Genomic DNA, 27,088 nt, shown 5'->3' with positions numbered 1-27,088 from the left:
GCAATCTGAATGAAAACATGCAGAATTTCAGCTTTCTCACAGCATTCAACAGAATTGTCATTCCTATAATTTGGAAAGAGATTCAGTTGCTAAATAAAGACTTTTTATCTAAGAGTTCCATGAGAATTCTGGTATTTCACACTACAATGGTCTTTCTACCATCATGACCGATTTGTGAGTTATTCTATGATGTTTCATGTCAAAGTGCTAGGAACACAACATCCTATTGTGTTTATGAGCATTGAAAAAGAGCATTGCTCAGAGCAATGAGAAGTCAGACAGAATGTGTTATCTTACTACAGTCAAGAAAAAAACTTTAATGTCTTGGATACTTTGGTGTAAAGCATTTCAAATTGATCTGGACAAAACTATACTAACAAAACCAGCAAAGGACTCTATGTTTAATGCAGCTCCTTTCCATTTGTAGCCTCTACAGATATTCATAGCTATTTGCATTAATATTGTCTGCTGCGTTACTGATGCATAGTCCTCATGTTTTCAATCCCAGACTTCACAAAATATTTTTTGTCTAATGCACCAGAGCACTTCAAAAGTTGTTTTAATTGCCATCTTATCTTTTTGGTTTGCTAAATTTTTAAATACTCTGTATTTAGAAAACTTTTCAGCATCAGGAATGATTTTGCTGTGTCTGTAGGAAACTATACTAAGAAAGAATTTAAAGATTTCAGGCCCCTGGGAACATACCCTCAATCTTATCAGAGAGGCAGAAGAGAAGAAATATTCTTCATATAACTCCTCAAGGAATTATTAAAGCAAATTATCGTAATACTTGAAAAACTTATTGCCTCAATTTTTTCTACTTTAGGGTATTTAGAATACAAATGCGAAAGAGACGTTTACACAGAATCAGAGAATCATCTAGGTTGGAAAAGGCCTTCAAGATCACCAAGTCCAACCATAAACTTGGCCTACAGAGTCCCATCAGTAAACCATGTCCCTTAGCGCTGTGCCCACACCTCTCTTAAATACCTCCAGGGACGGGCACTCCACCACTGCCCTGGGCAGCCCGCTCCAATGCTTGACTGCCCTCTCCATGAAGAAATTCTTCCTGATATCCAATCTAAACCTCCCCTGGCACAACTTGAAGCAATTTCCCTGCATCCTATCACTTGTCACCAGATAAAAGAGACCAACTCCTTGTTGCAAGCTCCTCACTGCTCTCTACAGCTACCTGAAAGGTCTCCCCTCAGCCTCCTCTTTTCCAGTTCCCTCAGTCGCTCCTCATAACTCTTGTTTTCTAGTCCCTTCACCAGCTTTATTGCTCTTCTCTGAACATGCTTGAGCAAGTCAATATCCTCGCAGTGATGGGCCCAAAACTGAGCACAACATTCAAGATGAAGTCTCACCAGTGCATGTACAAGGGGACAATCCTTTCCCCAGTCCTGCTGGCCACACTATTGCTGATGCAGGCCAGGATGCCACAGGCCTTGCTGACCCCCTGGGCCCACTGCTGGCTCATCTCTGGCTGGCTGCTGACCAGTGCCCCCAGGTCCCTTTCGGCCTGCCAGCTTCCCAGCCACTCTTCCCCAAGCCCGTACCGCTGCATGGGATTGCTGTGACCCAAGTGCAGCACCTGGCACTGAGCCTCATTGAATGCCATGCAACTGGACGTGGCTCAATCCAGCCTATCCAGAGCCCTCTGCTTTCCTACCCTCAAGCAGATAATGCTCCCACCCAACACTGTGTCATCTGCAAACCTACTGATGGGTGCACTTGATCCCCTCATCCAGATCATTGATAAAAATGCTAAACAAAACTGGCCCTAAAACTGAGCCCTGGGGAGCACCACTGATAATACTCCGAGATCACACAGCCCACCTTTTAATTGAGATCACCAGAAAAAGTTCTTCCAAAGGTAGAGGAAGATGCCAGACCCTGTTTAGCTGCATATAAAAACAGACTGGAAAGAAGAGAAATTCCTTGCACTGGACCCAACATCTGATGAATGCAATATTCTTGTTTTATTATACAGGTTTAGCATTCTTAGTTTAGAAGGAAAGTTACCTAACTTACTCTTTTAACCTTCTGGTTATTACATTTATTCTTAGTTCTTGAACATCCTTAGGGCATGATAAAATTAGCAGTTCATGATACTGATTTTGATAGCCAAAACTGCGATTTCTCCTGTGTTATTGCCTCTGGCATTTCCATAAATAACCTCACAGATTGAGATACTCACACTATTGCCTATCTGACTTGTCTTCCAGCTTCAGACACAAAAGCCCCAAACCACAACTTGCCCTTACCACAATTTATATCAAGAGCCAGGGGAAATAAAAGAAAATAAATATCAGTCAAGAGAAACCAAGGTACATCATCTTTTCCCATCCTTACCACAGAATTTCTGCTGGCTTATTAAACAGAAAGAAAGGTGTTTAGCATAGTTCAAAATTTCCAGTGAGCAAGTATCAGTTTTAAGCAGGATTAAGTACTGGTGACAACCACCTAGCACAAAAGTACTTGCTAACTAGAGCAGAAAACACACATTTCAATTGCCTTTAGGAACATGATTAAACAACTCCCATACCAGAGCAAACAAATAAAGTAATGCACTTTCCTCTAAAGCCTGTGGTTCTTTAAAAAGAAATATTGGTTACCAAAAAGCTAACAATGACTAAGATAATTCCTGTGCCACAAAAACCTCCTCTGCACTCCAGAGCATCCACCATGGGACCTCCTATACCATGAAACAGTCAGTAGTGGTTAATACTGACTGATTAATACTACTGATGGATTATTATAATCAAGCCATGGGGAGTTTATAAATCAGAAAAGAGAGTGAAATTCAGTATATCAATTGCAGTGTCATTAAATATTCATGTTTTAATGGCCACAGCATTTTTCCAGACATTTCTGTGCTGGTGCCCAAAATTGTATATTGTACAAGAGCTATGGAATTCAGGTTTTGATGGTTTTTTTGGTTTCCTGATGAAAGTCGGAATACCTTTGTTTACCTTTCATCAGTAAAGACAGCAACAATAAAGCATGTCAGAACCTAACCTGATGCTGGTTTACACCATTTACTCTCTCTTATAGTCTCTAAAAGCTGCCCTCTGTAACTGATTTTTTCTGCAAAGGTCATCACCTGCTGCCAGTGTGTTTGGTAGTGGAGTTGGTAAACCTCAAGTTACATCTAATTTGTATACGAATAACAAAACTGTATGAGCTCCTCTCACCCTTCGAAGCAGTGCGCTACCGTCAAGACCCATCTCTTTGCAATCAGAACACAGCCACAGATGTGTCCACTCGGCTCACTCTGCAGAGAGCACTGCCATGGCCACCGGCCTGGGCGACTGGTCCTGCCGCCAAGGATCCTTTTGTTCATGCGCGCAGCTGGGCGACGGCCACAGTCTGGTGAGAAATAGATGCAGAAGGGAGTTACTCCTTACCACAGACACACAGCATGCAAGACCTGGAAGAAAACTGGGCACAGAAGACTATTAACAGAATCATGAAATTACACTGAACAATACAATAACTGAAGTCATCAATAACCACACATTAATATCAAACACATTGAGCCATTCTCGTTCTTCCTTTCCATCAAAGGATTTGCTCTCCTGAGATTAATTTTGACCTGCTTAGACTAAAACATCAACCAAGCTAAGCTTGGGAAGTTGACTTTCTTGAAGTAACAGTTACCTGGCTGCCCTTGGGAAGGCTTCCTGGTTTTATGTCATTGTCTTTCTGTCAGCTGCCAATGCATTTGGGCTATTTTGTACTATCCATAATGAAAGCGTCTGGAAAATCAGTCCAGCAATAATGAGCACTTGCTTAAGCAAGTAATTCTTACTGTGTTCACCCCAAAAACTTCAGAGGGCAAGGGGTTTTACGTGTTCTTAAAGCAACATATGTCAGAAGCAAACACCTTTAACAGACTCCTGTGAGGTGTTATTCTCTGGTAAGAGTAGTAAATATTTTGATTACTTTCCCAAATTTTCATGCTTTGTGATTAATTCTCCCCATGTCAAGCAAATTCATAAGGTATATGTTCTTCAGCAACTCTCTCCTTGTTTGTAGAACATGATTTTATTCAAGATGAAGAATTTCTGCTGTTTTTCAAATTACTTAAATCCGCACAATCTGCTGTGCCTGCAGATTTTTCTGTAGCTTTCTACTTTAGGTTCCCTTGAGATTCACAGCTATACAGATCAAAGCTTCAACTTCCAGGTATGCAGCCTACTGACCCCTCTGGTGGAAAAGGATATTTTCAGCAGGAAGTTTTTTCAAATTAATTTTTGGAACCTGACTGATGACAAAATTCATTTTGTGAAAGCTGGACTGGGCTACTGCAATAGACAACCTCAGTGTCAAAAATAAGAAAAGCTGTTGAAATTGAACAGAGAAGGAAAAAAAAAATACAAAACTGGAGGTTGCAGAGGTCCAGTCAAATGTCAAAATGAATCCACACAAAGCATCTGCATTTTTTAAAGTATATTTAACATATCTTTATAAACAGCTTTGTCTATTTTTTCAGAAATATGCACTTCCCTTACCTTCTTTAGTACAAAGGAGAGCCACTTTGCTTCTGCTTCGACATATCTGCCTAAATATTGAAACAAGAACATCATAAAAATCTCAACTAATTGATACAATTTTGGGTGATTTGGATATCAGTACAGGTATTGTATCCACTGTTTTGAATGAGCTGCTAAAAATTCCCCAAACTGTAAAAAGAAACACAAAGAGCTTCTCATGCCAGATGACTTCCAGCGTCTTTCTGGCAACAATTCAAAATATTAGTTCAGCTTTACAATGTGTTTCATGAGCAGGTGCTACATATTTTGCAGACGACCTTGCTCTCTGGGCACTGATCCAGCCCTGAGCTTGGCTGGGATGTACAGTCTGTCAAGTCTTAATTTATGGCACCTGAAAGCACAGAGATTGCTCTTCTCTGCATCCTTACAGCCGAAGGATGGGGTTTTCTTTGAAATATATTTGATGAAAGTTTTTGCCCAAAAAGTTTTGGTATTCTGATGAAATCCCGGGAAGCAAGTATTAAGACAAAAAAAAAAAAAAAATCCTGTTGAAAATTTTCAGATGAGAGAGCAAGGAAGTGACTCTTTGTCAAAAGAGTGGAGATCCTTGCTAAAACTGAGAGCACTGTTGCTCAGCTCTCTGACTGCTTATTTCCATGACTTTTTAATTCATACCATATATGCATATGTGCTTTTTAGAGGCAGATCCAGAGCTGAATTAGACTGTATACATGGATTACGTATTCCCCAGGTTATTCTTTGAAGTAATTTCGGTAGGTGGGCTGTTGCTATAAAGTTGCAACTATTTAAAAAGAGACTAAATTTAATTTTAGGTCATATATAAACGTGGGTTTATACCCAACATCTGAGTGCCAACCACCACATTATCACCAAAGTCTCAGGCCTTGATCAGTGATTTGACCAGGCCTCTGCTCCATTCACATGCTGTGCAGAACAGCCTACATTCTGTTCTTCTTCAGCCTGAAAACACAGAACATAAATTTCTGTGCCTGGAGATATATGACTAATTTCAGGAATGGTGCTGGGCTTTGCACAATTTTTAGGGGTATTTACACTGCATAAAAATATACAGAATATAATTTAGACCAGCCACACTCATGAGAAGGAGGACTAAGGAGAATCTCCATCCTTTACTGGATGCGGGGGGAAACTTAGTTACAAAAGATGAGGAAAAGGCTGAGGTGCTTAATGCCTTCTTTGCCTCAGTCTTTACCGGAAGACTAGTTGTTATCTGGATACCCAGTTCCCTGAGCTGGTGGAAGGGGGTGGGGAGCAGGATGTGGCCCTCACAATCCACGAGGAAATGGTTGGTGACCTGCTACAGCACTTAGATGTACACAAGTTGATGGGGCCGGATGGGATCCACCCAAGGGTACTGCGAGAACTGGCGGAAGAGCTGACCAAGCTGCTTTCCATCATTTATCAGCAGTCCTGGCTATCAGGGGAGGTCCCAGTCAACTGGCGGCTAGCAAGTGACACCCATCTACAAGAAGGGCCGGAAGGTTGACCCAGGAAACTATAGGCCTGTTAGTTTGACCTCAGTGCCAGGGAAGCTCATGGAGCACGTTATCTTGAGTGTCATCACACAACACTTGCAGGGCCACCAGGTGATCAGGCCCAGTCAGCATGGGTTTATGAAAGGCAGGTCCTGCTTGACTAACATGATCTCCTTCTATGACAAAGTGACACGCTGGGTGGATGAGGGAAAGGCTGTGGATGTGGTCTACCTTGACTTCAGTAAGGCTTTTGACACTGTTTCCCACTGCATTCTCCTCAAGAAACTGGCTGCTCTTGGCTTGGACTGGCGTACACTTCGTTGGGTTAGAAATTGGCTGGGTAGCCAGGCCCAAAGAGTTGTGGTGAATGGAGTCAAATCCAGTTGGAGGCTGGTCACTAGTGGCGTCCCCCAGGGCTCAGTACTGGGGCCAGTTCTCTTTAATATCTTTATTGATGATCTGGATGAGGGGGTCGAGTGCACACTCATTTAAGTTTGCAGAAGACACCAAGTTAGGTGCGTGTGTCGATCTGCTCAAGGGCAGGAAGGCTCTGCAGGAGGATCTGGATAGGCTGGACTGATGGGCTGAGGCCAACTGTATGAGGTTCAACAAGGCCAAGTGCCGGGTCCTGCACCTGGGGCACAACAACCCCAAGCAGCGCTACAAGCTAGGAGATGAGTGGTTAGAAAGCTGCCAGGCAGAGAAGGACCTGGGAGTCTTGGTTGATAGTTGGCTGAATATGAGCCAGCAGTGTGCTCGGGTGGCCAAGAAGGCCAACAGCATTCTGGCTCGCATAAGAAACAGTGTGGCCAGCAGGTCTAGGGAGGTGATTGTCCCCCTGTACTCGGCTCTGGTGAGGCCGCACCTCGAGTACTGTGTTCAGTTTTGGGCCCCTCGCTACAAGAAGGACATCGAGGTGCTCGAGCGAGTCCAGAGAAGGGCAACAAGACTGGTGAGGGGTCTGGAGAATAAGTCTTACGAGGAGCGGCTGAGGGAGCTGGGATTGTTCAGACTGGAAAAGAGAAGGCTCAGGGGCTACCTTATCACACTCCACAGGTACCTTAAAAGAGGCTGTAGCGAGGTGGTGGTTGGTCTATTCTCCCATGTGCCTGGTGACCGGACGAGGGGGAATGGGCTAAAGTTACGCCAGGGGAGGTTTAGGTTGGATGTTAGGAAGAACTTCTTTACTGAAAGGGTTGTTAGGCATTGGAATAGGCTGCCCAGGGAAGTGGTTGAGTCACCATCCCTGGAGGTCTTTAAAAGACGTTTAGATGTAGAGCTTAGTGATATGGTTTAGTGGAGGACTTTTTAGTGTTAGGTCAGAGGCTGGACTAGGCGATCTTGGAGGTCTCTTCCAACCTAGGTGATTCTGTGATTCTGAGAATAAATTACTACCCCCCCACACACACTGAGTTTATCTGATGTGACCTCACTATGAGACTACATCTTTTGCTACTCTGTCTTGTAGCTCAGAGGCTCCAATACATCTCTTCTCACATATTTCCTAGCAGATCACTTTCAAATATGGCAAAGCATCTTGAAAGTCCTTTGTACCTTAGTGACCAAACAGAACATGGTTTTGGACCTGCCTCTGCATCTTTTCACAACCCAAGATGTTTATTCTTGATTTAATCTGGAGAAAAGCATTTAGATAGAATCACAGAATCATTAAGGTTCATAAAGACCTCCAAGATTATCTGGTCCAACCATCCCCCTACCACCAAGGTCACCCACTAAACCATGTCCCTAAGCACCACGTCCAACCTTTCCTTGAACACCCCCAGGGACGGTGACTCCACCACCTCCCTGGGCAACCCATCCCTATGCCTGACTGCTCTTTCTGAGGAGAAATGTCTCCTAATTTCCAACCTGAACCTCCTCTGACACAACTTGAGGCAGTTCCCTCTTATCCTCACAGATAACCAGTGACAGATGAGGCCAACCCCCCCAGCTCCCCACACCTTTCTTTCAGGTAGTTGTATAGAGCAATAAGGTCTCCCCTGAGCCTCCTCTTCTCCAGACTGAACAACCCCAGTTCCCTCAGCCGCTCCTCACAGGACTTGTGTTCCAGGCCCTTCACCAGCTTCGTAGCCCTGCTCCAGGGCCTTGATGTCCTTGTAGTGAGGGGCCCAAAACTGAACACAGTACTTGAGGTGCGGCCTCACCAGAGCAGAGTACAGGGGGATGATCACCTCCCTGCTCCTGCTGGCTACACTAGTCCTGATAAAGGCCAGGATGCTGTTGGCCTTCTTGGCTACCTGGGCACACTGCCGGCTCATGTCCAGCTGAGCATCAATCAACACCTCCAGATCCTTTTTCTCTGCACAGCTTTCCAGAACCTGGATACTGGATACTCTTAGGCTAGTGGAAAAATACAGTGAGAAAGGAAAATAAGTAAAAACAAAAGTATCAGGCTCCATCTTGTAATGTCCCTTTTTCTAGATGAAGAGATAAAAATGGATTTAAATGAATGGGGAACATACTACTGTGGAACAGAACCAGCACAGAACGGAACTGTTGGAAAGCAAGAGTATGCACTTGTAGACACAATCCTTTTAGTATTCTTCTGCTGAAGGAATCAGCCATTACGGAAAAGCTTTCCTGCAGACAACAATGGAAAAGAAGAAATCTAGGTGTATTCCTCAGATTTGCTTCTTCACACATATATTGTACCTCTGCCCTCTGCATTTAGCCAAGTCAGTCTTCTCTTGTGAAACAGAAGAATGTTCTGTTGAAGAACAGTGTTATGAAATCTCCTTCTGGCCATTTGAAAGAGGAGTAGGGAAACAATGAATCTGTTTTTTGAAGATGGATTAGACGGCTCTCCTGTATTTTGTCATGAATGTTTACATTAATTGACTCTTTAGCCTTAAAAGTCACACTTCGAATGTTTCAACCACAACTGAGACCTGGCTTCTTGTTACCAACTACATGTTTAGTAGAGCTAATTAAAAGAAATATACCACTGTATAAGGTCAGAGGAGCTGCTAAGTAAGCTTACTCTAAGAGGATATTTTTCTGCTGAAAAACCTGTGATCTCTCCAAACGTAGTGACTAGCCACAACAGCGAAATAAATCTAATTTACCTATCACTTACCCATTCACTAGAAGTGCGTGTAAAGTTGATGCATTCTTATTCTTCCAGTCTGGGTGCAGATTCAGCCACTTTTGGTGCTGTATTTCCTCATCTTCTAGTACAATTTCTGTTGTAGGTGGTCCTCTGAAACAAATAAAAGACTTTCATAGACTTTCCATTAAGTTCCTATGTTACAATTATGAAAGGAAGAGGCCCTAATACCTCCTGTTCACTACAAAAATAGAGAGTAGAATGTTATGTCAAAGCCACGTGTAACAGAATCATAGGGGAATGATATCACCCCAAGAAGCCAGGCCAGCTAATGTACTACTGTCATTCACATTGTATTTTCTGATAAAAACCAGAATCAGGAACAACAAGAGCTTTCTGGTGGAATTGACTGTAGAGCATACATTGAAATGTTTCTACATTTTTCTGACTCCATAAGTACAGCAAATAGATCTTCATTTGTGGAAGAGGAAAAAGTAAAAAATATTTCCTTGCATTCCTGTCTTTGGAAATCCATTCAGATATAACAGTAAAGAACAATCTGAGTCTTGTTAATAATACTTTGAACTATCTCTAAGTCCAAGGTGTTTGACTTTGTAAGCAGAACAAATTACAGGTGATGATGTCAAACCTGGCCTTCTGCAGCAAATTAACAAGAATATGAAAGCAAGTTAGAATGATTCCACCAGGAGATGTTTTCACACCTCCACTTTCTCAGTTTAGGTGTTGCCTGATAAACCACTGAAGAAACTGTTTTAGTAAATCTCAGCTGCAAAATGAAGAAAAAAAATTTTTCTTTTGAAATGGCTGTACAAGTCACACAGCTTTCTAGCACAGAAACAGCCACGATTAGCTATCAATCCTTGTCAATGAGAAGGGCTTCCAAGGGCTGCTCCCCTGAACACTGGTTATGGGCCAAATTCTAAGCACTGGTTTGTGGAAAAGAGAATGAGAGATGTTCAGAAAAACTGAAATGTCCTAAAAATCACCTCTGAACTCAAGTCTCTCATGACAGTACCTAGCAATGCCAGCCAGATAATTACTTTGTCTTAGAGTCTATCTTTTCTAGTATTACCTGTATTTGTTTTAAAATATTTACCAAAGAATGTTATCCTTTACCAGCTGATTACATAAATTAACAAATATTAAAGAATTAAGATTTATGATAAAGTTGTCAGTGCAACCACATGGAAATGTTTTCAACAGGACTGAAATAATTAACCAGGCTCTGAGATCCCACCCATGGGTCTTGCGTGTTACATGACTTATTTTTCAGAGCCTTCTCTGGGCATTATTAAGCAATCTCATTCCATGAGCTACTACCCAGAATGTGCAGCCAGATAGTAACAAGTATTTTTAAAGTCTGTACTTTTTCTCACTGAGAGAAAGCTATTTTTGCAGCAAACATCTTTTTCCATCATTGCCTGCTTATGGAAAACACATAAAGATCCACCCCCCCTTCATTTCCAGCAGTTGCTTAATTCCCACTCTTTCTCCTGCCAGACATACACAAGCTTACTTTTCTGTTAAGATGACACGTACAGAGATATATTATATAGCTGTAAACAAGTGTCTGACCTATAAAATATGTAACTCAAAAGGTTCAAAAAAGTATAAATATCATTACCATCTGATGGATCCAAATCTATACCATCCCAACAACCACATTATTTTGTTGAAACCTACAGCTCATGATGCTGTAATCATTATTAAACAAACTCATTTCTAAACTAGGACAACAACCTACAAGATACTTAAGCCTGTATGAAATTTTATAATTATGAACATAACATGTTTTATTTCATAAAATTATGGCTATGCTTGTTTTTCCCTTGGTGGTCAGAGCCTTATGTAATACCCTCAAAACCAATATGCCCTAATTTATGTTTTCAGAATTCCTTCTAAAGTTTCTATCCTACCCCTCCTAGGGCTGTACCACAGAATTTCTTCTGTGGACATGCTCTAAAGAAAAGGGAAGATTCATTTTTCAGTGAACACTGCCACTTCATCTCATCGTGTATATTTTCTTCATAGGAATATTTTCTTTTACTGAGTTTCTTAGAGACTCCAACAATGTTTTTTAAGTTATTAATGAATGATTTAGAACAAAATAAGGATATAGCTGCTAATTACTCTAATACATCAAACTAAATTAGCTTTCTTTCCAAATTGAGGTTGAAATCAGCTGTCTTTCCAAATTTTTATTTTAATGGCTTTCTGAATTTGACCTAAATTGATTCAGTCTGCACAAAAATCATGTGTGTGGCCATATTTAATATCTCTCAAGTTTTCAGACAAGCCAAATAAGGAACCTTTTTCATAACATATTTTCAGAAAGCTCTTTCAATTCTTTGCAAAGTTTTCTCTTTTTTCCCCCTTTTGTTTACACATAACAGAATAGTTTGTTTTGTTTGTGGTTTTTTTTTTTCAGAAACTTGGTGTTGATTTTTCACTAATGCGTTTAATTATTACCTACATTGCAACAATAAGCAAAATTGAAACCATATTTTTGTGACTGAAAGCATATTTATGTAGAATTCAGTGTGAGGTTTGGGGGCCCCTCAGTTCAAGAGGGGTATTCAGAAACTGGAGAGGGCCCTGCGATGGCTTCCGAAGCGTCTAGGGGCCTCTGACACTGATGCACAAGGAGGTACTGAGGAAACTGGTCTTGCTTATTCTTGTGAGGATAAAGCTAAGAGCCCTTGGCACCTTACAACTACATGAAGAGGAGTTAAAGTGTGATGGGATCAAACTTTTCTCAGTAGTGCCACATAGTAAAACATGGGTAACAGCCTAGAGTGGCAGCTTTGGAGATTGATAGCAGATGAAAGGAAATACCTTTCCACCAGGAAGGCAGAGCAGCCCTGGAAAACACAGGCTGTGTCAGTCTCTCAAGGTTTTCAAGACTTGGCTAAACAGAGCAGTGACTAATCTGATCCAGTGTTGGTAACAGTCCTGCTTCGAGTGGTAGATGGACTAGGTGATCTCCAGATGTCTGTTACAATCGGGATTGTACATACACAATGTAGTAGACAGTACCTATGCTGAACAGCTTGATCTCAAAAGAAGGTGAGAATTACTCACAAAGGTTTTTCCACACATTGGAGTACAACATTACAGCACGGTCACTGATATATCACTTAAATTAGGCTTTAGTGATATATGCAAACACAAGACATTCATATCATGGTAACAATAATGCAGACCTTTTAAGAAGTGATCTTTGGACCAGATCCTCCACCAAACTTTAAAAGACGAATTACAAATCCTACCTGAATCCGTGTAACTTTCTAAAATCTCATGGTGATATTGTGATGGAACCATTTGGGTACTGAAACACTTCACCAAGTTTTTGTTGTTGTTTTTTGTTTGTTTGTTTTTGGTGGTGGTGGTGGTGGTTTGTTGTTGTTGTTAAGACTGATGGTGTTCTAAGAATCCATTACTTTACAGACAACAAAATTTAACTGGCTATCTCATACAGGTATTGAATATCTGTAGTAAATCTTTATATTCTAAAGAACTATAATAAGACTTCTAAACTTTCAGCCACTCAGACCTAGCACTCAGTGAACACACTTTTGGTTGCCTGTAGTCTTAGTCTACAGACTTCTCCAAGGCCATATCAAAAACATTATAGTAAAATAAATTTACAGTAGACTCATTACAAACAGCAATATTTATGTGTGTTGTTTTTTTTTTCCCCTATAGATATGAACTGACTGATACACCAAGCTCTGTGGTAAAAGCTAGCACATTCACTCAGATTTTTGAGATCCTCTGCATTGTTTTCAACAACAAAATGGTATTAGGACCTCTGGAAAAAAAAATCCATAAGGCTTTCTTCACTAAACAGTTAACCAAAGCAAAACTATCACAGAAAATTCAGCTGAAAGGAACCTTATGAGGCCATGTGATCCATTCCCCTACCCCAAAATAGGATCAACTATATCTAAATTATCTCTGACAGATATTTGTTTACTATGCTTATAAAAATGTCTAATGATGGAGATTCCTCAACATTTCTAGGCAATGCATTCCAGGATTTACAGTGAGCAATTTTGTTCTAAATCTTCCTACCTTTCATTTAAGCTTGTTACTTGTATCTTATTCTCCCTGGAATAGAGAACAGTTTATTCCTTGCTTCTTTGCAACAGCCTTGTACATATTTGAAGGCTCCCATGCCTCCTTCACCCTGATTGACCACAGAGTTTTCAGCCTTTCTTCACAGAGCATGATCTTTAGGCTTCTGGTCATTCCTGGTGACCTCATCTGGACTTTTCCCATCTAGTCCAAATCTCACACAAGCTGAACAGAACAGAGGGATTACACTGAGTGTTGTGCATAAACATTCCTGACTATATACATAAATACCATGTTTGCTTTTCCTATAGCAGTAAGGTATTGTTTCCTTACGTTCATCTTCTGAGCCACAATATTTCCTAGTCCCTTCTTTACAGTACTCTTGTCTTGCCAACCATTCTCCATCCTGTACTTATTCAATGTGTTCCTACACATACCATCTTGATCTTACCATTAGCATGATTTCAGGCTATTTCTCCAGTCTGTCAACAAATTCTAATTTCAAATTCTAGTCCTGTCCTCCAAAATGCTTTCAGATCCCCCCAGCTTGATACTGAATGAGAATTCAGTAAGCATCCTCTTACTCCATCATCTGACTGACCCATGACAACACTAACATCACAGACACACAGGGATGTGTCTAGCACAACACCATATGTCTTTAAGGTTTGACAATGAATCATCAATGGTCTCTTATTTCATCTTTGTCCATATCCCGTTACTTATTTCAAAAGTCATTTCACATAGCATGAAAGTTAAAAATACATCACTAAGTGAAATGATGTTATTGATAAATACAGGTTGTCTGTCATTAAGACCTTATATTATACTTCTGTAATCATTTGTTGATAATTGAAGCAAGCCAACTAGTTTCTAAATCTCCTCTTTTTCCGTTTTTGATGAAAGATGGCACATTAAACAGTTTTCAGCCTTATAAAGCCATTCTTTACAACTTCTCAAAGCTACTGGCTACCATTTGACAACCCTAATGTAGATCTGCCATAGTCATGTGTCTTAAATTCTCTTGAACACATTCCAGCAGACCCAGCTACTTTGACGAGCACTGTATATATAGCCTGTTCTTTTCTTACTTTAGCCCCAATTCTCAATGCTTTGCTATCATAGAAACATTTTAATATATTATATTGAGGTTATTTGTTTTATTTTGCCTTTTTAAATATATGTACATATATATTCCTGGGTTTTATGATTCCTTTTCTACATACTTACACTGTTCTTCTATACTGATATCTCGTAAGTCTGAACTACACCTCCACCATCTAGAATTCCTCTTTCAGGTCACTGTACAGCTTGTATCAGATAACTAAGTCTTGTTGCTTCAGAGAAGTTGTCTGCTAGATTAGTAAAAGAGCAAATAATACTCCAAAATATATAATTACTTTAATCTAAGACAATGTCCATAAATGTTATTTGAAGATGCAACTACAAAATTAGTCACTTATAAAATCAGAAAGTCGAGACATTATAATTTGCAGCAAAACATCTACCCACGTGGGAAATTCTAACTTATACTTTACTAATTTTTCAAATTTCATTTTTAAAAGCCTAATTAAAGTTCCTTTAATACATTTAATGTCAAGTTATGGATTCCCTTACATGTATTTAAGAGAGGGATTTTTTTTTTTTAAACTTAATTAGAAAACTAAAAGCCAGTTTGTCTTGTACGTTATAAAGTTGCTTGCAGTGGGGAGAAGTAATGTTTAGGGTCATTTTATTACAAAAGTTATACAATAGAAATATTAAAGAAATAATAGGTTTCAAAGTATTCTAGCCTGCTAACTGCTGATCACTGTGGTCAACAGACAAAGGATATAGTATAGTTTATAGTGAAACACAAGGAACGTTATGATTTGCATACTAAATTACAATTAAAAATAATTAAAAAAAAAAAGAAAAACAGAAAGCAGGGACTAATTTTAGGTTATGAAATTAATATTCTGTTCATAATTAAAAGCAACATAAATCAAGATACTTCTGCACAACAATGGTTTTAATACCTCATTTTCCCTACTTCATTATGCAAATTTATCTCATGTACTAAAGTTTAGAATTAAGTATAATCCATAACTGGACTCCTTCTCTCTTCAAAGTAACAGTAACATTCTTCTGTTCAGCTTCTATTGTTTTTAGATGCATGTGACAACAGGCTTGAAAAAAGAAGCCTTGTGTTGTGCCAGAAGGTAATGAATAACATGTGTATAGGCACTAATATAAAACAAATTAGGCCTATTTCAGAGCTAGAACAGCATCTCTTTCCTGTCTGTACAGATTTAATATCTGTGTAGTTTTATACTCAGCAAATTTGACTTGAAAGCCCCAGGGAAAAAAAAAATGTTTATTATAATGCCATTTGTACAAGCTGGGACATAACATAGTTTGGAAAAAGTATTTGTGATCAACCATTAAAATAACAGCCTTTCTATGGTTGATAGTATCCACATATCTTTTTAATTTTTTTAGTCAGCACTAATAACAATTACCTTTTTACTTAAGAAAAGTATCCAATCATGCAGACAACAAGTGTTATAAGAGGCAATTGACCATACGATTAATGGCTACTTGAAGCAATCATCACAATTCGCAAAGAATTATTAGTTTGAAATTTCTTCAAAAAAAAGCCTTCGCCAAATAACTTTATATATTGTAAAATACATATGTATGTGACAGATGAGACATAAACTATCAGATATAAACTAATACATCTCTAATATGCTGCTTAAAGTCTATGTGTAACTGCATTTTAACTTTGTTCATCACTGCTCAAAATTATTAAAACAAAGTCTTCCATGTCAACTACACCTTGTAATGTTATTTTCAGTAAATCTTATTTGATAATTATTTGCTGCTGCTCTTAATAAAATAAATGTAATCTAAATAAATCTCTATATTTTTAAACCTCTAAAAATTTAGGAGAACACATTGCAGACAGGGACAATGTAAATATATTCAAGGTAGGTCAAGCACATTATATATTCTGTTGAGAGAACATTAATTTCAGATCAATTAGCATGTTCCAATACTTCACTCTCTGTATTTTATTTCCTAAATGTCATGTTTATTCTTGGAGAAAATAAAGTAGGTTAAATTCAGAAATTTGAATTTCTACTGTGGATAGGACATAAGCATACAGTTTTTGGTTTCTGTGATGGTTTTAAGCATATAAGACATTACATACACTCCACTTCCTTAATTTCTGATACAGAAATAATTAGCAAGTAATTAGAGAACACAGTAATTCATGTGAGGGAAAAAAAAAAAAAAAAGCGTTATTGTTCCAGCAACTTTACTGCATATATATGAGCATATATTATTAGAGAATGTTGTACCAAAGAGAGAAAGTGAGAAAGCATTCAGAGGGAAAAAAGCCAGGCAGGAGCAAGAGATCATCATTCCCCTTCCATAAATACAAACAGTAGATGCTACAGCAGAGGAAAGAAGAAAAGGGAGCTACCTGTTTCAGTTGATCATCAGTGGTGCAGCCTCCAGGAAAAGGAGCAGTAGCAAGAGTAGGAGGTAGCAGAGCTTACTGCAGATTTGTATGAATGACTCACTTGGTAAACAGCTATGATTTTATGCTGATACAGCTATACTAGACCAGGCAGATCAGTTAAAATTCCCCTGTACTCTGCTGGGTACAGGCTGCTGAAGTTTATCATTATGACATTTGCTGTCATAATCATCCTAGTGCAAGAAAGAAAGAGACACTATTCCACTCAAATGCCATAAAGTAACCAAACAATTCCACTAACTTCTCATTTTGTCAATTTTTAGATCTGAACAGGCCATGTTTTTTATCATCACCATTTCATTAACAACAAAGCAGATTTCAGAATATGTGAAAATGGCTTTCTTCAACTAAACATCAAGACAAGTCTCTGAACACAACAATATTCTGAACAAGCACAGTATGCACATCTTCAGCAACACAGTCTCTGTAGCACACACCATGATATAGCTAATGTTGACCTGAGAAACTGATGGCAATTGTTGTTTTGTTCGCTGTGTTACCAGGAAAACCAATTGCCAGAGACATGCTCTACTGTACATAAATGTGGGACTCAGTCTCTGAACAAAATCATCTGTCCTGAGATGAACAGATTGTCTTATCAGGTAACCTAATAGTCCTCCTAGGCTGTAAGCTTTACAAAACCTAAGATTTGAACTCTACAAATACTTCCCCTTAGGCCATCAGCATTATAAACAAAAGTTCACTTTGCACATAACACTCATTTTGCACTAGAGGAAAACAAAAGAACTGTTAAGAATGTGCGTTGCATAACTTGAACAACAGTCACCATCAGTCCAAAGCCTTTCACGCAATGCTTGGAACTTGCACAGGTTTTTTTTGTGATGTTGCATCACTCATCACACAACACACTGCATGTGCTGTGCCGTGAAAAACTGGAAAAAACACAGCATCTGTTGAAATAGAATTGGCCAACAGCCAGGAAAATAGCTTGAGTTTTGTATGAGTCAGAACAGAATTACCTTTAATGTTGCTTCAGACTCAATGCTAATACCTCCCAAATAAACAAACATCCTGTTACTCTGTAAAATATGTTACAACTATCAGCTAAATTAATCTAACTTTAATTGCTGTCATTGAATTATCTTTATTTTTTTTCAGATTAATAATGGCTGAAGAATTTAAAATATCTACAAGCTGTTAGAAAGACATTACTTTCATATTTTAAACATTACAGCATTATATAGCAATCGAGATTTGTCATTTGGGAAAACACCAGACACAGCTATGAATAATATGTTGCAGAGTTACACAGAAAATAAAAATACCATATGATACCATTCATTGCAATTCCAGGTCTGAGTTATTAAGAAGACTCAACTTTGCACTGTTTTTCTCTAAGAATAAAAAGAGAACTATTAAATCAAAATCAAGTACAATCTTAAGTCATTATTAAAGAAATTTGCATAGCCACACAACTGGTGGCATAATATGGACAGATTTTTTATATTCATGTCTATAATTTGCTGAAATGAAATATTTCCTATTGGGAATAACTGAAGTAAAGCACTGCTTAAAATATGTTATCTTCATTTAAAAAAAAATGGATAAAAAAGGAATTTTTTGATCTTTATTTGTACTCCATGGAACATGCACTCCAATTTACCTGTAACCTTAGTAGTGACTGGAAATAACTTATTAAATACACCAGTGGTATGAACATCACATTCAGCCTTTCTTGCCATCGCAAATCAAATAAATAATGCAGGAGATAATGGCAAACAGATGAAATCTATGGCATTAGGTCAGAATTTACAATGACATGAATTATTATTATTATTGTTAATGTAGTATTCAATCTTCTCCCTTCCCCACATAGAAAATGTTACCTTCTGGGACACATTCACTGAACCCCCATGCAATGTTAAAAGAAGAGTTAACTAACTATATTAACTCACTCCTTTATGAAATTAGTTTTGGCGTATGCATTACAACCCACAACTTGGAGAACAGCTAAGAAAATCAAGCTTTAGATGACTGACAAAATCAGGCCCTAAGAAAGGGAAAGACAAACACTAGTTTGGTTTTCTGAACTACTGGAAGGAAGAATTAAATATTGAATATTAAAGTCAGACTGAAGATGTAGACTTCAGATCTGAATTGAAAATTCCCACTGCACTTCACATAATCACCTATCACCAAATAGAATTTGCAGAAAAATTATTATTAGTCTTCCCCTTTTAGAAAATGGATCTGTAAGATTTAAGAAATATTTGTCCCTCATACATTTGTTAGAAGAGATAGGATTGTCAATTACTTCTGTTAGCAAGCCTCACTGAAGAAGCAGAAAAATAGGTTTCTACTAATGCTAATTTCAGCCTAGACAAACCCTGGAAAAAAGGAAGGGATCAGAGGTCTTGTGATAATTTAATGCCTTTTTCATTTTCCTAACAGCAAGCATTATAAGAAAATTAAGAATATTTTATATTAATGTTTGAGTCCAAGATATTAAGAAATAAAAAAAATAAGTGATGTAAAGATCATCAGCTTATTTTTCGATAACAAAGTAGTTTCAAAAGCAATTAACTATTTTTGAACGTACCAAAGGAGCTTAAGCTTATTAGGAAGTTATATGAAGTTAAAGCATAAAGGTAACATCAGTATTATTTAGATATACTAAATCAGTTAGGGCAATACAGAATTACTGTGTGTTAGAATGGCAGACACCCTGTTCAGTGCAGGTGGTCTTGAATTCAGGGGCATCTGTTAGAAAAGGTGTTAGGCATCCATGCAGTGCAAGGTAATACAGAGTAGATTAAGTGCAGACACTGTAAAGGGTCTTTATCCTCCTTTCTTTTCTGAGAAACGTACAAACAACAAGATTGAATATCAATGTACATAGTGGTAAAAGGCAGATAGAAAAGAGATTTCTTATTCCAATTTGGTGATTAGACACTGGCAAAAATATCCTTCTATACCATCAGGCTTGTCTTTTCTTAGTAAAAGAGAGCTTTGGATGTCAAGCAGATGATAGTGTGCATGCAATAAGAAATATGCATATATTTTTTTCCCCCAAGATCCACACAGAAAACACTAGCATTTCCAAATCTCTGTTCAGAGACACCTAAATTAAATATATCTGGTTGCCTATCTCACTGTATCTATTACAGAACCCAGAGAAATTTTCCTGTGTTTCATAAGACAAGTCTGCATTAATTCTTTAGGGAGATACAGAATAACACACTTCCAAACAATTCTGAGCCTCAGAAATAACTGCAAGTTCAAACACTGAGGGTTGGCAAGACATTATCTTTTCAACAAACTCTTTTAACAATCATGCAGCGCTTACGAAATGGTGAAAATGCTTAGTTTATACCCAGCTTTTGTTTCTGTAATATTTCATGACATGACAAAATTTCACTACTTCTTTTTCTTATATTAAGTATTTCCACACTAGGTCTACCATTGCGTGGGTCACAGGGATCAATGATCATTCACGTTTAACTCCATCACTCCCATTGTACTAAGAAATTCACCAGTGCTACAAACTACTGACCTTACCCTAAACCCATTTGATTGCAGGCCAGTTGACTCAAATTTTCTTGCCACTCATCAGCACAAACATGGTTATCAGCAGCTGACCTGTGAATGGTCAGAAACATCAAGGAATTCATGTTTTTAGACAGGGTAACTGTGAAGAAAAAGAAAAATAACTTTACTGTTATGTCACATTATTATTTTTATATATGAAACGCTGAAAATCCACAGCTACATTCTCCCAAGATGCTGGCACTTTTGCTGACTTTATATGCTCAATAGCTATGTGATTTAAAATCAAGGCAACATCACTTGACCTCAGTAATATGCATTGTTCATGATTAACAATATGGGGCTCTAATTCGAGAACTGAAAAACAGCTACTTTTTACAAAAAAAAAGATTATGACCATTGCTTCTCTCAATCTATGTTTAAAAGTGTGTGAACTGCTCTTATCACACATAAAAAGTGTCTCAAAATGGCCCAAAATGCACAAGTGGGAATTTACATCTTTTCCCTTTCTAGGATTCTTCAAAAGATTGAGGGGTTGTATGCCTTTTTCCCTCAATGCATGTGGTTTTAGACAAACTGTTCTACTGACTTTTGCCTGGAGAGTAATAATCTTAATACAGCCATTAAGCATTTCTGCTACATGCTGAAGATGTTTTTGCTTCCCTCCCCTTTTTCCCAAGAAATGTATTCATCTTAGATTAGGACTTTTCAAATATGCAACTCTAGAACATTTCTTCTTTCTTGCATAGGTTTTATTAACTTTTGTTGTATATTAATGCTAACGATAAATATTTTAAAATGCTTATACAATTTAGTTCAATATGAATACAAAATATATGTGCTTCTATAAGCCATGGCATACCTTCTCTCTATATTTAAAGTAACATATAAAGCATCTCAAAACTTAGTAATATAAACTACTGTCATGTACAGAAATAATTGTTAACTAAGTGAAATTTCAGAGTTACTAGTTTCCAATATACCTCTTTTCAGTTTTGTTGTTGTTGTTTTGTTTTGTTGAAATCCACCTTAATTTTTATGTAAAGAATAAGGCTTGGAGCGATCTACGCATTAAAACATGAGGCCTACTCTCTACATGGTCAGCATAGGCAGGTTACATTATTCTACAGATCTCTAAACAAGGCAAAGGGACCTACAAGAACTACCTTCTCATAAGCTCTGAATCTGCACCACTGCATTCAGTGGGAAGTTCACACTGAATTTTGTGAGTACAAAATCAGGGCTTAGAAGTTTTGTCCAAATTCTTATCTGTCCACAGCACTTTCCAGATTTTATAGGTCATTTAGAAGTTCTCTGCCTTGTCACTTCTCTTATATCTTTGCATTGCGACACCTAACACTGAGCCTTTCCTTTCTTTTTTGCCCACTTTCTTGCATGCTTCACCAACCTCAACCCAGTCTGTCTTGGTAACAGAGGAGAATTTCTCCACCACTGCAATTATATTCTAAATCAAATCACCATTGATTATTACCATTAATAATGCCGTCACCCAAACATCACTTCCAGTCAGAGTGCACCACAACAGAAACTTACCACAGTCCCATTCATCGGAGCTGTCACTGCAGTCTGCTTGTCCATCACACCAGAGCTCACGTGGCACACATTCATGGTTGGCACACTCAAGCTCATGCTCCCCACAGAACGCTGCAAAGAGGAAAAACACAGTTCACTCAGAAGGAGATGATCAGCATGAAATGCACATTGAGACCGGGGAAAAAAAAAAAAAAAAAAAAAGTGAAGGAGGGAGAAGGTAGACACAGATCAGATTTACAGAGCAAGCGAGACAGATTTGTGACAAAACTCAGGATGGACCCCACTGATGCAGAAGGTGGTTGCCACCACACAGTTGCAGAGGGCATCACAACCCAAAGGGAAGGAAATGGCAAGATCTGTGCTGTATGTTCCAAATGATTTTTATTTAATTAATATCTTTTGTGGTCTTGTCTTATGAAAGTAGTCTAAGCCTCTCACAAGCTTTAAGTAAAAATGTGGTGTTCCTTGCTTCTTAGTGCCCCACATTTGTTTATTTCTTCATATTCTTTGAAAAAGTTACTTTACTGTAACACAAATATATTTCCTCTAATCCACAGCAACTCTGCATCTACTTTCAGATCCTACTTGCCATCTAAAATTGTGGGATTATTTTTAACCCCACTTGGGACATGAGATGTACATTCAGACATCCTCCAGTCCATGGCAGGTTTCCATCTGGCAGCATGGACAGGGACTTCCTTTCTCCATCCAGTGCAGGAACCACAAGTACTTAGATCTTGAAGTGACTTTAAGCTTTCCTTCAAACACAGCAAATCCTCTCCCAAAAGGCAGGTATTTAGCATTACAACACCTTCCTCACTAACACACTTCTCTCCAACTTCTATGTAAACCTCATCACCAGGGAATTTTGAGCTGGAGGGAGGAGAGGAAGAAAGATGCATTCAGCTGTGCCTACATCTGGCTTTTTGTATATTGCCACACAAATCAGGCATTTCTTTGCAACACTACTTCAAAAAATGTAATCCACAGTGAAAACCATATAGGTATAGTAGCCAACGTTGCTTACTGTGACATAAGTGATCTTTTTGGCTCCAGCACAAAGCATGGAAAACCAGAAAGAGTTCTCTACCACTGCCTTCCAGAGACAGCATATTTCAAAACCTGGAAGCCCTCAGCTGAGGAAACCCTGCTACCATTTTGGGCTATTCAAGCCCTGACATGATAGCAGAGAGGAAATATAGCCTGATGATTATAGATTAGTTTAACTTTAGCTCTTGGAGAATCTTTTTCTCTGCCATGACCATAATGAGTGATAGCGAGCAAATCACTTGCTTTCTTTGTTTCCCAGATTGTGAGAACAGCATGTTAAAGACTGTGATGCACTATTTAACTAAGAAAATATATATGTGCTGTGCAGCTAAAGTCTCCCAGCTTTTCTGAGACAGCATGGCTTGTTCCTTTGGTCTACAGGGTTTCTCACTGTCTGGGTCTAAAAGCACCCAGAACTACAGAACTTACATCAACTTCCACATAAAAGCCAGGAAAAAAAAAAAAAAGTGGTGATGTGCTTTCTATAAGAGACAATTAGTTGTATATATCCTGGCTGGAAATGGTAGAGGTCTTTAAAACCTCCTTCCATTTTTTAGATGGCAGCACATAGACTGCTTAGAAGACAACTGGCATAATATTCACAGTGAACAGCAAACTAAGAAAAGTTCTGTGAGCTGCCTTTTCTCAAAGAAAAGCAGCCTCATATCCAGTGATGTATGCAGGCTGTCAATCATTTTGGCAAATATATTCATCTGCTCCACATAGCACATAAAATATGCTCACCATCCTATCTCTGCCAACAGAATTCCAGAGGCTCAGGAACAATTTTTTGTTTGCTTGTTTTTGTTTTCTGTAAAATTATATCTTACAATCCCAGCAACAGTGCTAAAATACTAGGATCACCAAGAGAAGTAAAATTTTGACTTTCAACCAACTTTACCAAGCATCTCTTCTTTCTTGTGTAGGCTGAATCTCAACTCAGTATGTTTTTCCCAGTTTCTGTCTTTGAGAAAACACTATCTGTTTTTCTCAAAAGAAGACAATTCAGCGTACCACTAATACAGTTATGAAAGTGAAGCTAACATTTCACAGCATGCAGTCCTGGTTTCATGTGCTGAGTGGGAGCCTGCAAAGCAGCTGCTGTTCACAGGTATTCCAGCTCTTCTCACCCCAGTAGTCAGCTGTGTTTTGGAAACAGACAGGGCAGCTCCAGCAGATCCCAAAAATGTGATCAGCACTTTACAGGATTAACAAACCACATAAACCCTTACAGCAGTTCTTTTCATCCATCATGTCAGGGCAGTCTGGGAAACCATCACAGATCATCGTGTGTTTGATGCACAGCTTCTTCAAAGGACACTCCCAAAGACCCCTTTCTCCACAGCCTGGTGGCAGAGAATCACAGTTTTGAAATATTTGCATGCAACATAAAATCAACTGGTTTGTTCCTCCTTAATAATCTTGAAACATCCAAAATAGTTGCGCTATTAACTTTAAATTTACCATAAATAGTTAGTAATGAAGAAACGAAAGTAAGATTATCATTATCATGATAATTATCATTATCAGCATACTTGTTAAATGGGTATAAAATACATCACATTTCAATGCTTTTCAGAGAGTAATCCATATTGTGCTACACATGCTATAAATAATGATTTAGGCATTAGCTCAGTTTTCTCAAACCCCATAAACCACCACTCTTCAAATGCATTTACTATATATGTAATAAATGTAAATGCAAACATATACAAATTAAGTGGAAATGGAAAGACATTTTTATTTGATACATAAACTTTTATAATCCTGAAGTCTGTGGCATGTCCTTTAAAAACATACTACATGAAATAGTGTAGAAATATGTACTTTTGGTAGTGCTGATACAGAAACTAATGCAGATCATAATGAAAGGTCGAGAGACGCTCTAAGTTTTGAGCATGAACACTTTTCTTGGTTCCATAATCTGTGACTAAACCAGTTTGAAAATGATAGAAAGCCCCTATAGATGTATAAATCTTCCAGAGTCATTGTTATGCAGGGAACAAACAACATTATTGCCTCTTCAAAGTCCTGCAAACCAGCCTCACCAATTTCAAGAGGAATATTCATAAAACTGTGTGTCAAAGCGCTTTGACACTAAAATTCCTGTTTGTTAACTAGATGAAATTAAGAATGGCCTAACGTACCTTTTAGAAAAAAAAAAATGTTATCTCTTATTTCTTTACTTGCTTTTATCAACTAATAGAGCACGCTGCAGTGATACCAGTTTAAGAACAGAATACTCTGAGGTACTAATGTCAATGTCCTGCACATCTGACATTCAAATTTTAGAGGAAGCCATAAAAACTCCTAAATAAAACGTATGGTTTGATTGCCTTGTTTGGCCTGTTCTGCAGCTTACAATACTAGCTTTCATTTTAATCCAAGCTCAAATTCAGGTGACAGCCCTGATGCCCACACACAAATAGTTTGGATCTCTGCTCACACAGCAGCACCTCTATTTTCTTGGATCTGGAACAGCAGCAGCACATATCAGCAGTTAGTAAGTGATAAATTGTTTCAAAGTGTTGTTTCAGAAGTGATTAGTTTACAAACATGAACCAGAGAATCACTACTAGCTCATATGATTACTGGAAAAATCTAATCAGGTTTAACTGTAACTGGATGTACGGAGTGCTTAATTTGTTTAGATTGAATAAACCATGTGAAAAAAACATTAAACCCACAGAGAAATAAACAGCCTTGAACCCACGAAACTAACTCCACATGATCAAAGAACTTTCTTGGGTATGGCCATTTTCCTGGTCTCCTTCTGGACAGTATTTTTGATAACCATTAATGAAAAATTAATTGAAACCAAACAAAACCTTTACTCTAATAAAGAACAAAGAATGTCAGTGATGTTAGGAACTCGATATGAAAATAAAATACAAAAGCTTTTAAAAAATCTCATTTATGAACCTTGCAATTTTTTAGCTGAAGTGTTTACAATTAATTAAATTCGTATTTGCTTTTTCCTTCATCACACATTATAGTGTTATATTGTGAAATGTTCCATTACTCTCCAAAATTCATCTTTGAGGGAAACATAGGCAAACACAGAGACAACTCCCTGGGAAAAATTAATTATGTACTGAATTCAGTGTTCAAATATACTGTTTTGTTGGAAGAAGGCCATCTACCATTTAGAGTATACTTATTGCTCCTCCATATATTTGGATAACATGTATTTTTAATTTAATGATAATGAAATGGAAATGAAAATGGAGGTCAGAAAACTCATCCATATTTACCGCACTCCCATCTCAAAAGTATGTTTTGACATGACTTTTGACATAGGGATTCACATTATTAAGGCCACCACTTTTTTCTCTCACAGAGGAGACAGGGGTTGCTGAACACAGCTCTACTCTGCATGGCCAAAATATACCTTACTCCCTTTGGATGGTTCTGTCCCACATTTTTGGAAACAATAGCTTGATTATCCAAACACTGCAGCTGCTCTCTGCCAGCCTCCTCCTCTCTGCACTGTGAAACCTAACAGAGCTTTGACTGTCATTTAAGATACTTCAATATTTTTAATTTAAATGTTTGCTGACTGTTATTTAATGGTATTTCAAAGGATAAAGCTAATAAGATGCAAGCTCGTCATTTACACATAGGAAGTTCAACAGGTTTTGATTTTGTCCTGCACACATGGAATACAAATGAGTCAGAAACTGTTACTTCTGGAGCTCTACAAGGACTGCCTGTTCTTCAGCAGCAGCATTACCCCTGGTCAATGTAATGTCACTCACAGCTGTAATTACCTAGCAGATACAGCTTTCCATATTTATAGAAGCTGATAAGAATTCTGCTGATTGCTACTGACATTCTGTCTAGACTATAGGGACAGACAGAGATCTACTGGAAAAAATAATGTTATATTTTAGAGCAGTATTTCACATGTTAATGTCTAGGAGAATAAAATTATCCTAAAAGACACGTGGTAATTAGTGTTTTAAGGAGTTAAAACAGGTGGCAACAAAGAATGTTTGGTTGGGAGAATATTCAAGACAATTGATTCAAAGGTAAAAAGGTTATCAACTCTGAAAGAGTCACCTCGATCATCAGCTCTGCCCTTGTAATCCAAAATGACCTAGAATTAAACCCTATTTTTACAATTTTTTTTTTTACCCTTCCTTTAGCAGGGGTGAGAGGGTGGAGGGTGAATGGAACAGAAGAGCAGACAGAATGCAATCTTGATTTGAAAACTCCCAGAGAATGAGAATACATCACTCCTTACTGATAAATAATGCCTTGATTA

The 27,088-nt window shown here is 38.2% G+C and overlaps 1 protein-coding gene across 4 annotated transcripts in view; it reads right to left on the bottom strand.

Annotated features, from left to right (window-relative positions):
- CORIN (corin, serine peptidase) overlaps positions 1–27,088 on the bottom strand; it is a 134,739-nt gene that overhangs the window by 6,451 nt on the left and 101,200 nt on the right. For 3 of the 4 annotated variants that reach the window (XM_080590027.1, XM_080590026.1, XM_080590025.1), the window contains 6 exons: positions 24,054–24,167; positions 21,772–21,882; positions 20,230–20,359; positions 9,114–9,236; positions 4,518–4,567; positions 3,198–3,372 (listed from right to left, as the gene is read on the bottom strand). In XM_080590027.1, coding sequence (XP_080446153.1) covers positions 3,198–3,372; positions 4,518–4,567; positions 9,114–9,236; positions 20,230–20,359; positions 21,772–21,882; positions 24,054–24,167 — 703 coding nt within the window. The remainder of the gene's footprint in view (positions 1–3,197; positions 3,373–4,517; positions 4,568–9,113; positions 9,237–20,229; positions 20,360–21,771; positions 21,883–24,053; positions 24,168–27,088) is intronic. The other variant, XR_013950425.1, reaches the window with a different exon arrangement.

This window comes from Anser brachyrhynchus, assembly GCF_964034855.1.
Source record: "Anser brachyrhynchus genome assembly, chromosome: 4".
Lineage (NCBI taxonomy): Eukaryota > Metazoa > Chordata > Aves > Anseriformes > Anatidae > Anser > Anser brachyrhynchus.
Note: the sequence above shows the minus strand (reverse complement) of the source record. Positions and strands in the feature narration are given on the sequence as shown.